The 11337-nt window shown below is 42.1% G+C and overlaps 1 protein-coding gene across 1 annotated transcript; it reads left to right on the top strand.

The window, feature by feature from the left end:
* On the top strand, positions 1 to 10940 carry gm2a (ganglioside GM2 activator). The gene is made up of 4 exons (XM_033632974.2): positions 1 to 240; positions 2400 to 2552; positions 7921 to 8103; positions 8645 to 10940. Exons 1-4 carry the CDS (start codon positions 142 to 144, stop codon positions 8798 to 8800), a joined length of 591 nt encoding a protein of 196 aa, XP_033488865.2. The 5' UTR covers positions 1 to 141; the 3' UTR covers positions 8801 to 10940.
* The last annotated feature ends 397 nt before the right edge of the window (positions 10941 to 11337 follow it).

Consider the following 11337-nt stretch of genomic DNA (forward strand, 5'->3'; position numbering starts at 1 on the left):
GAGGCAAACACGGCTGCGGCTCCAGCTCGTGCTCAGTCGGGCTCCGGTAACGGATAGTTTAACGGGTCGTAGGGGTCGTAGTCCACAGCGGACCGTGTGTCTCCCGGTGTGTTTGTGTCGGTGTGTCCGGTGACTGAGGACATGATGGAGAAACTGTTAACGGTGACCGTGCTGACGGCTGTGGCTTTAAGTCAGGTCACCTGCAGCCCCGCCACACTGAAGAGGGTCACCAAGGCTCAGGTGAGACGTTACCGTTACATTACCGTTACTGTTACGCTACCGTTACATTACTGTTAACTTTAGAGCTATATCACACCATTACACTTCTGCATTATGTTAATAATACCGTAATACTGCTAATACTGTCGTAACACTGTGTTCAGGCTTCAGTGTGTCCTGTAAAACAGCTACAACAGCCTTAAAGGGACAGTTCAGATTTACTGAAGTGGGGTTGTGTGTTGCATTTCTCCACAGTCAGAGTATTTACACAGCAGATGTCAGTCAGTTCACCCTCAGTTTGGAAAAGCAGGCCAAAGTCAAACATCAAAGCTGAGCAATGTGTTTCTGTGGACAGGGGTCAGCAACAAAATGTATTGAAGCCACCTGAAAATGTGCCATGTAAAACAAAAAAATCAGTATCAGTTTAACTGTGCACTATATTTAGAATATTTTCACTGCTCTGCTTTAATGTCAGACACCATTTCAAACAGGAAAATGAACCCATTTGACTGCTCTCTTCACAGCCACTGAGAAAAATAGGGATTTAAGATTGCTGAACACAGGTGCTGCTGGTCTGCTGCTGCCTCCATCAGTCAGTTAGTTTGTATTATTGTGTGACTTTGGCGCTTTAAAGGGTCATTTCAAGGTCATCAAAGTCACACAATAACACTAACTGATTAATGCAGTAGTAGACCTGCAGCTCCTGTGCTCAGAGAGCTTAAGTTACTGTTTTTGTCAATGGAGTCTGGTGACTTTGACGAGAGCACAGATGTGCAACTGAAGCTGCTATGGCCTGTCAGACTGAAGGGTAAAACTGAAAATACTCTCAATATAGCACACACTTATACTGTTTTAATTTCTTATTAGGTGGTGCTGTTTTAGGTGTCATTAGTTCAAGGTCTGCATAATTTAATACATTCAGCGTCATACTGTTGTTTGGCCACGTCCTCAAGATAGTTTGCAGTCTCTGTCAAGGAGTTGTCCAATAGTCACTCACTTGACAGAAGGAAACAGAACTTAAAAATAAAAGCTCTGTGCCAGACATTCACTGTACTTAAAAAGAAAATGTGTTTTTTTACAAACTTGACATGTTTGTGAGTCACTTGGGGTCCATTCAGAGTGGACCCACAACCCACCAGTTGGGAACCGCTGCTCTGAGGAGACATACCTCATACAACCCCACTACAAAAAGTCCAAACTATCCCTGTAAATCTTTCACCTGAGGGGACAGATAAAAAACAAAAGCACCACCTTTAATCATCTGTACCTTTATAAACAGAGAGAACTCAAATAATGACACAGTCACTAATTCTCATTGATTGATGAATGAGTCAGCTGACTGTTGGAGAAAGATATGTTTTCTTTAACATTTGCCAAAGTTGCAGCATTTATCGCAGACAGAACCTGAAAAATCAGAAAACATTGTTGGATTTTCACATTTCCAACGGTCCTTAGACACATCATGTGCAATAAAGGCTTCCTCAGAAAAAAACAGATCTGAGCTAAAAAATAGTGATATTTCATTGTATCGTACGTTGCATTTAAAATTTGGCCAAACATAAACTGTTTGCACAACAAGAGTCAAAGTCCGAGGCTTTTTTCAACTCCACGAATTTTGTCTTCGACTTTTAACTTTTAAACATTTTAAACATCAAAGTGTTAAAAATCAAATAAGTCATTAATGGTGAAAGGAGGGTCATGTATTGTCCTCCAGTCACTCAGGGAGGCTCAAGGAAAAATATCTGTTGCAAAAAACAACAACCAAAAAAAAGATAATAACCAAAGTCACACTGCAGCCACCCCCGTCCTCTGATGAGTAGAGAACAGTTCCCCTTTGGAAAAACAAACAATCAGTCTTAAAAAGCCTTTTCAACTATTCAAAATGGTGTCAAATCTTTTGATATGAATATGACAATGCTTGATGAGGATCTTGTGTGTTTAGAGCTCAGTGTGTTTACAGCCTGTTCTTAGAGTCTATTTTGTTGTTGGTTACCCAGCAACAGTCTCTTTGGGCACACAATATTCATGACTATCCCGAGGATGGAAATTCACCACGATTAAATTATTATGAATGTCTTTTTTAACCATGATCTACAATAAATCCTGGTCCCATCAATATAAAAATGTCAAAGAAAGAATTGAAAACTGATTGTGGATGTTAACTTTGTTGCTGTGGACAGATTTTGGGTTTTGACTGGAAGAACTGTGGGAAGCCAGATGCTCCGGCGGTCCTGAAGACTCTGAGCGTGTCTCCAGATCCCATCTCCATCCCAGGAGACCTGACCGCCTCCGCCTCTGGATCCACATCTGTAGAGCTCAATGCTCCGCTGGCTGTGAGTACACTGACACTGTTCTATACACATACTGTAAAACTTTAATTAGTAGCCTGGGCTATTATTTGCTTAAATCACTGAAGTCAACAGGCTTATATTTGGGACAGGCCTTTAGTCCCTTTAATGCAAAACATTTTTGGTGGGCGGGGCTTAGCTGGAGGCAAAACCGTTCGCCACAGACATTAGCTAGTGCTAGCTTGTAAGGTCTGTTGGTTTGTTTTAGACGATGGAGGAAGATGATGTGAGTGGTGCGTTCAGAAATACTCATTCTGAGTGTGGGAGCGCACTCTGACACAAACTGGACAGTTCATAAATTGGGAGCGCTGTGTGAATGTAGCGTTGGGTTATCCAGAGCGCCGCACTCTTAAGTCCTTTTACACTGCCAGATTTTCCGCAAATGTTTTGCCGGCAAGCTGCGAGCGTTTAGACACACAGGGTAGACATATTGGCGGAACCCTTTTAGTTTAAACACACCAAGGTGGCCTTCTGCAACGGGAGGGGCTGTTGATGACTTGTGGGAGGAGCTGTTGATGACGCCGCACGTGCGACCCACTGGCGGTGGATAAACAGGAAACAGCTGATAGCAGGAATTAGCGAGCAGCTAGTAGCAAGAGGGAAACACAAACCTGACAGACACTGTAAAGATGAGCAACTGGGGAGACAAGGAATTGCGCGCCCTCCTTGTCCTCGCAAACGAAGAGGCCATTAACCGTCAGATGACGGGGACGGTGAAGAACGGGCCGACTTATGAGAGAATCGCCGAAGGACTGACCAGCCGCGGCTTCCCTCCCACGTCACTGTTTACGTCACGTGCTGAGCTACACGTTTTGTTACTTGCTCACGCCCCCCATTGCCCCGACAAAGGCACATTCTGTATAAACAAAAGTAGGTAGGCGGCATTTTGCTGCACTCCCTGATTTTGTTTTTATACTGCCAATGCTGAAAAAAGACTGATTGGGCTTTCCTGCAAATTTGCACAACTCCTGTCTAAAAAGGGCTATACGTAGAGTGGCAGAGCGCATTCTGGACACTCTGATGACCTGATGATGATGATGATGGCCTCCGTCCAGTCCTTTGGTCTTATCACATTTAACCATAGTTGTCTTTGTTTTTGTTGACGGGCAGTGGCGGCTGGTTTTGAGCCATGACTCCTTCTATTCTGGCTCCCAATAACACAACAAGACAAACACATTTTAACGCTCCTATGGAGCCTACAGCCCTGTGGGGGAGAGGCAGGTTTTAATATCCAAAGAACTTCTATAAGAATAAACTACTTGGCAACTAGACCAGGCTCCTAATTGAGACAGGCCTTTATTTGTCAAAATGTACAGCCACACCGGGCTAGTAAAAGAGACTGGGCGTTTAATTGAAGTTTTTACGGTATATAAAGTCTTCTCTTGTTGCTCTTTGTGCCTGGATGCCTGTGACAGCCTGAAACACTGTTTTTAAAGCTCGTCTTTGTTGGGTCATACACCCCAGTTTGTCAGTAAAGTGAGATTATTGGACTTTGAATACAGAGAATGAATAAACACAACCTCAATTGCCCCACGAGGAATTTGCTTAGCAACATCTGAGCATAACAGAGTTTCAAAAACACATCAACGACAGCGCAAAACATGGAAACAAGCATCATAAAAACATCATAAAACGTTATAAAGAGGTCGTCGCTGAAATCAATAAGGACATTAGGAGCCGGTTACAGTCCATGTGATCAGAGCTTGCTTGGGACAGAATAACTAACTCACTGTGTTTACTGTGCAGTGTGTGTGTGTGTGTGTGTGTGTGTGTGTGTGGTGATCAGGTTGTGTTTGGGCGAAGTCTAAACAGGCGTCTGATCCTGTGAGCTTCATGTGAGCAGCTCTCTGTGTGCCGTCAGTGCTCACAGAGCTGTTCAACACAAAGACTGTTTCATCTTCTGAACTTATTTGATTAAATTTCTGCCAAAGAGGCTGAAACATTTTTCACTATTCATAAGAAAAAGCACAAATTTAAGAAAATATGTCCTGAAAATATCTAAAATTCTGATGTCAATTGAGTTCAGCTAATAAAAAGCTTTATGTCTTTAATTCATGTTTGCGAGGTTCATAAATCTTGCCAGGTTTGTCTGAGCAGTTTTTATTTCCTGGTGAGGTCAGAAACCGTCCTCAAGAGAGCTCACAGTGTTTCTTTCGTCCACGTTAAACAGTTTTTAAAACGTCCCTCTGTCTGTGTCAAAGTTTGTGGTACGTCAGAGGTTTGCAGGTAGAAATGCTTGGTCAGCAGAAGAAGGTTTATGCTCCAGTTTTGACTGTAAAGCTTCAGTCATGTGTGTAAAGCAGCAGGATAACAAAAGCTCTTGACTCAGCAGGTTTGGTTCAGACACTTTGTCTCTGATCACACGCTCAGCAATAAAAGCTGAAGTATAAAACTCCCGCTCCAAACTGAGCCTCTGCTGTGTCATACAACATGTTACTGACCTACGGACACATCAGAGCTGTGAGCTGCTCCCAAGTAATGAACACCAGGGTTGGTTTATAATTTGTTTGTTTAAGTGCAGGACAGACCAAACTGAGGATTGTTAGCTGAATCAAATAAAAGATAGCAGTAATTTAAATATAAAGTTTTTGCTTCCTAATTTTCCCTGATTATTTGTGGCCCTAAAAATGCAGACTGCAGCAGTATTTTTATGATTTGAGATTATTTTTTAACGTTGTTTTGTCTGATTGAGTTGTTGCTGGATATTAGGAGACAGAACTGATGTCACAAACACGCAGGGCCTTTCCCAAACTGGACCCTACCCACTCCCACTCCGACTAGAGGTGTACCGATACCACTTTTTCCTTCCCGATACCCATTCCGATCCCTGAACCTTAGGTGTCTGCCGATACCGAGTACTGATCCGATACCAGCGCGTAAAATAAAAATGGATGGGATATGAATTGTTGTACGTCTCAACTCCTAAAACTCTGTAAAATATTAAGAAATAAATACATAATAGTAGAATGAATGACATAAAACTTTTTTAAATTATTATTATCCAGTGTTGACACAGATCAAGACACAGGTTAAAGTGCAGCCACACAATTTGGTAAAAAGACATTTTAAAGGCTACAGTAGAATGCTTTTTAAACTCCGCTCCGTTTCCGTTTCGTTTGCCTGTAGCGTGCGTATGTGTAATGACGTGAGGCATTACATGGTATCGGATTGGTCATAGGCTGTACTCGCCGATACCTGATACCGCATTTTAGGCAGTATCGGAGGCATTTACGATACTGGTATCGCTATCGGTACAACTCTAACTCTGACTCACGTGTCACTTGTTTGTAGTTAGCTTCACAGCTGAATGAAGCTCCTTCATCATGGTGTTGGGTGTAAATATAGCAGCAAGCTTTGGGAAACACTTCCCTCTCTGCGGCAGAAAAATAAGTTGTTGTTATATTTGGTAACCATGGAGAAAAATACAATTACTCCCATTTTATATTCGTATTCAGTCATTCATTCGTTTTCCATAACTGCTTATCCTGTTAGAGTCGCTTTCCCAGCCTGTTCCAGTTGCCATTAGTCGTGAGGTCGGGTACACCTTGTACATGTTGCCAGACTATCACAGGGCTCACTCATAAGCCCCATTTCCACCAAACACCTAGACCCTAGCGTTTCCACCACGCAGAGTGAGCAGAGTGACCGTCCTCTACTGACCAATCAGACTGCAGTGTTCACAGCTCCACCTTTTAGTACCAGATCTGTGTGCTAGGTACCCCAACAGAGGGGGGACCAAACATGGGGACAGTATGGAAACGGTTCCATTGGTACCATCAACAACTTTTTGCAGTGGAAACGGGGAAAAAGCGTACCGAACTGCTCAGTGGAAACGGGGCTACAGAGACAGTCAACCATTCACACCTACGGATAATTTAGAGTCACCGATTAACTTGCATGTTTTTGGACTGTGGGAGGAAGCTGGAGCACCTGGAGGAAACCCACGCTGACACGGGGAGAACATGCAAACTCCACACAGAAGGGCTCCCTCACCCTGGGTGTAAGGAACCCTCTTGCTGTGAGGCAACAATGCTAACCACTGCACCACTGTGCTGCACCATTTTATGTTCTTTATATGTTTTATTTGGTTCGTGCTGCTGCTCACAGGAATTCTGGTAGTGTATATTATCCTTTGGCCATTAAAATAAATAAATGAATCGACAAATAAATAAGTTAATAAATACACAAATAAATAAATAATACATAAGAAAGAATAAAATGTATCCCTGAGATTCATTGGCGACATTACTACTTTCATCATCTTCTCGTTTTTCACTCTGATGTTTATAAGCTGCTCCTGTTACACTATAAAATAAACTTGACACTGACTAGAGAGGTTTATATTTGAACCTAAATACAAGGTAGCCTTTAAGATGTTACTGTCTGTGTGACATATTGAATGTCTCTTAGTTTGAGCAGTTTACATTCCTCAGAGTAGTTGAGCAGAGCGTTATTTGCACCGAGCATCTTATGATGATGAACACAGTTCTGTGTTGTACATCGTCGAGAGTATTGGAGGGTTTTATAACACACTTCCACTCCTCACTTGTTGGTTTGGGATGGCACTTAACGTGGCGGACTCTCTGCATGAACACAGAAACGTAGTGGAGGTGGGTAGGGAGAGGGTGTAGAGGGTGGTTTGGGAAAGGCCCAAGGAGTTGACGCTTGTGTTCGAGCCCCAGATACTGATATTTATTTTAGACCACAGAAGCAGCAGCAAACATGAACATGTGACTTTACACACAGAGCCAGCTGATTACACTGTAAACACACAGCACTGTGTGTGTGTGTGTGTGTGTGTGTGTGTGTGTGTGTGATATCTGCACTGTGGTGAAGTGTGTTTTCACACACTGCTGACCAGGATAATGATTAAATGATTAAAAACATTAATCCATGATCAAAACAGTGCCGTGTCCATAATCAGTGAGGTGCAGCAGAGTTCAGGTGTGTGTGATAGTGTTTGCTTCCTGTTCACACACCTGAGGTTATGTGAGGTCACTCATCGTTGTGACCTGATCAAATTCTTATCACTTCTCTCTCTGCCGTCGTGTCACTTCCTCAAAGCTCCACTCAGCATTTCCTGTTTTTAACCACATGTTTACTGTGTCAGATCTTTGTACACACTCTGGTTCCTCTGCTGTATTTTACTTCCACATGTTGATTACACCTTGTTCTGCATCTGTCTGTGTTTACAGCTTTTAAATGAGACCGTCACCTTTTTATCGCTCCGTAGATGTGTGTGTTATTTTAAACCTAATATTTAAGGAGAGGTCTGCTGTGAGGTTGTTGGATTCAGGATGAAGAGCGAGCCCCTCACCTTGTTGTCTCCTCTTCCTCTGTCTCTGCTCCTCAGGTGAATGTGACCCTGGAGAAGGAGGTGGCGGGTTTCTGGGTGACTGTCCCCTGCCTGGAGGAGCTGGGCAGTTGTCACTATCCGGACGCTTGTGACATCCTGAACCAGCTGATCCCTCCTGGTCAGGACTGTCCTGAGCCGCTGCACACCTACGGCCTGCCCTGCCACTGCCCCTTCAAAGCTGTGAGTCATCTGTGTGCTGCTTATTGGTCGTTACAGAGACTATGGGACCAACAGGAGGTTTTAATGAGTGATGACGTATAATTAGTCCCAGGGGGAGCGTGTGGACAGTGAACAGAACAGGACCCAAAACTGGTCCTTGTGGTATTCCATGTTTTGACAGAGCAAATATTCCCCAACGGTGACAAAGTGTTTCCTGTTGGTTTTATGTTATAAACTTGGGTACATCATTAAGTTTGATGTATGCAGATTGTACGATGACAGCGGCTACTGAATCACAAGCTACGATATACGTCCATTGACGTCAATACGCAAGAAGAAGACATCATCAGCATGCGTCCTCCATCTATACACAAAAGAAAACATACTTATTATATTATATTCAGGTTCTGTCAGCACATCCTCCTAAATCCGACACACTGGACCAGAAGTATTATCATCATCAGTAATAGTTAATGTGTGGCTGGGCTGTACAGAGAGTTTGTTAGAGTCACAGCATGTCCTAATACAGTGTGTCCTCTATGTGTCCTCTGTGTGTCCTCAGGGCTCGTACTCTCTGCCTCAGTCAGACTTCTACCTGCCCTACATGGATCTTCCCTCCTGGCTGACCAACGGGAACTACCGTGTGCAGGGCATCCTGGGTAGCCAGGGCAAAGAGCTGGGCTGCCTCAAAGTGGCTCTGTCCCTTCACTCCGACTAAACCAACGCTGCCGCTGCCGCTGCCGCCGCCGCCGCCGCTGCTGCCGCCGCCGCCGCTGCTGCCGCTGCTGCAGCTGCTGCAGACACTCGGGAGGTTTCAGGTTGTCGTTTATTTGCACATAAACCAGTCAAAAAATTGGGAAACAAAAGCAGAAGTTGCACAAAGTGTGAAACTGAGAAACTTCACAGGGTTTATTCAAGTTTTTTTATGATCGACGACGGTGAGAAAAAAAGACGATAAGCTCATTTCAAATTTTTGACGCACAGTTCTTTGGGAGAAAGATGAGACAGATATTTTTGGGAAAAGAAATCTAACAAATCGTCTGACAACTGCAGATAAAACTAATAACAGACGAACAATGTTCACAGAGTCCTTTAACCATCAAACATGGTGCAATACAGTGATTTTTTACTGGTGTACACAGAAACAATATTCACCTCTGTCTCTGTTCACACAGACTTCAGCTTCACTGGAAATTAACAGCTACTTTGCATGAAAGTGACGCTTTAACATCATCACATGCAAACACTGAGAACCACAGGGAATATATCACAAATACTTTTACTTTGGGAGGTTTGATGTTTGGTTCTTCCACTGTTTATGGGTGTATTTACTGTTATAGAACGTGAAACATGTTCGATGTATTTCAATCAGAAACATTGATCCTTTTTAAAAATCTATAAGTAGACTTTTATTTCAACTTATAGTCAGATATAAATTAAGTTTATGTCCAGGACATCATCCAGGACACTTCACAGTTTCAGCCTCTGATGGCTTTGAGACCTTTAATAAAGTTGTTCACTGACTCAAAGTCAAAAACAATCGCATAAACATTCTGCATTTATTGTGTGACAGTGTGACGTCACAGTGCGACCAAGAGATGCCAAAAAATATCTTAAATTATCCCATCACATGAACCCTGTTGTGCCTCGCTGCTGAAACGTTGCTTCATTTCTGTTCATCCACAGAGAAAAAGAATCAGAATTATTCAGTGTTTCAGATTATTGGAGACAATTAGCCGATAATCAAATCAGATCAACGGCTGAATCCAGACGTCCGCACTTCACTGCACTTGCAGATTTTGCGGGCGGGTTCTCGGGAAGTCTGGGAGTGCTGAGGGCTCTGAATCCACAATTCATCCAGTCCATGAGGGGCCTGAAGATACAGACTGAATTATTTACCCACAGTTCATTGCAATACGGACATGATGTTGAGTTTTTTTTTTCACTTGACTGACTGAAAACCAAGACAAACATATCATGACCGTAAAACAATTATTGGATTAAAATGTTACTTGAATCATGTAGGTCAGAAATAATATTAAACCACAATATGATACAGAAATATGTAGAAGCAGAGGCCATAGAGGGATTAAAATGCTTTTCATTATAGCAGCCTAACTTTATAATAGCTGTGCAGTGTAGTGCCAAATATATAGGCTCGGAAAATTAGCCAAAAATAACAACAAACAAAGGTCCAATGTAACTTACACCCGGTGTAATCAGTCATCGTGCGGCCCTATTTACTAACATGTCCGTGTTTGTACAGCGAGTCTCTGTTGTCGCAGACTTTACATGATGACAGTGAACACATCACAGTACAAACACCTGAAGTCCAGAGGGCAGACGTTTAGATTCAGTCTGATCTGACATCACATGTGTCAAAGACTTTGAGTCAAGGTTTTGTTTTTTGTAATGGATAAATCCATGTAGCATCAGCTCTGTTAAAATAATAACATCCTTCATACATGCTCATGTGCTCATGTGCTCTTTCCTCTGTGTGTGATTTTGCTTTTTTAAAATTGTTTTCATTTCAGTTATTAATTGTTTCTTTTTTTACTTCTTTAATGGGATGTTTTTAAAAAAAGGGGTCAGTGAATCACTGCTGGGAATAAAAACGGCATATTCATGTAGTTTAACTGATCGTAGCCAATATGGCATATTTTTTATTGATCTCTGTTTTTACCGAGTGCCTGATCAGATCTTTACGAGGAGTTAGTGAATCGATGCTGTAGAAATGAACAAAAGAGGAAAAGAAATCAGGTCGTTATGATTTTAATTTGTTCTAAATGTTCAGTGTTGATAACGACGACGACAGATTATGTTTGTACAGTTTTTAATAAACATTATCTTATAGACGATGTTTGTTTTCATGTGTTCAGATACTTTCAAGGGGGGGGGGATCACCAGAGGCACCATGATACCATATTATTACGATACTTTAATTAGTTTTGCCTTGACATATATTGCAATTCATTACCTTTATGTCAACTGCAAATTCTGTCCCCAGAAGAAAACTGTCAACAGTTTTTATGTAATAAGATGACGTTTTCAGTCTGTTCAATTCACTTCAGTCATTTTATTGGGATAAAAATGTGTCTAGTGGACGGAAAAATGAACTGATTTTATTATTCTCGCAGGCTGCCAAAAGTTTTATCTGCATTTGCAATATTCTTAATTTATGAAATTTAAAAAATGACACCTGGTGTTCATGTATTGATACAATATTGCCGCCCAAATTACACAATACAATACTGT

This window comes from Epinephelus lanceolatus, chromosome 7 (assembly GCF_041903045.1).
Source record: "Epinephelus lanceolatus isolate andai-2023 chromosome 7, ASM4190304v1, whole genome shotgun sequence".
NCBI classification, from domain to species: Eukaryota; Metazoa; Chordata; class Actinopteri; order Perciformes; family Serranidae; genus Epinephelus; species Epinephelus lanceolatus.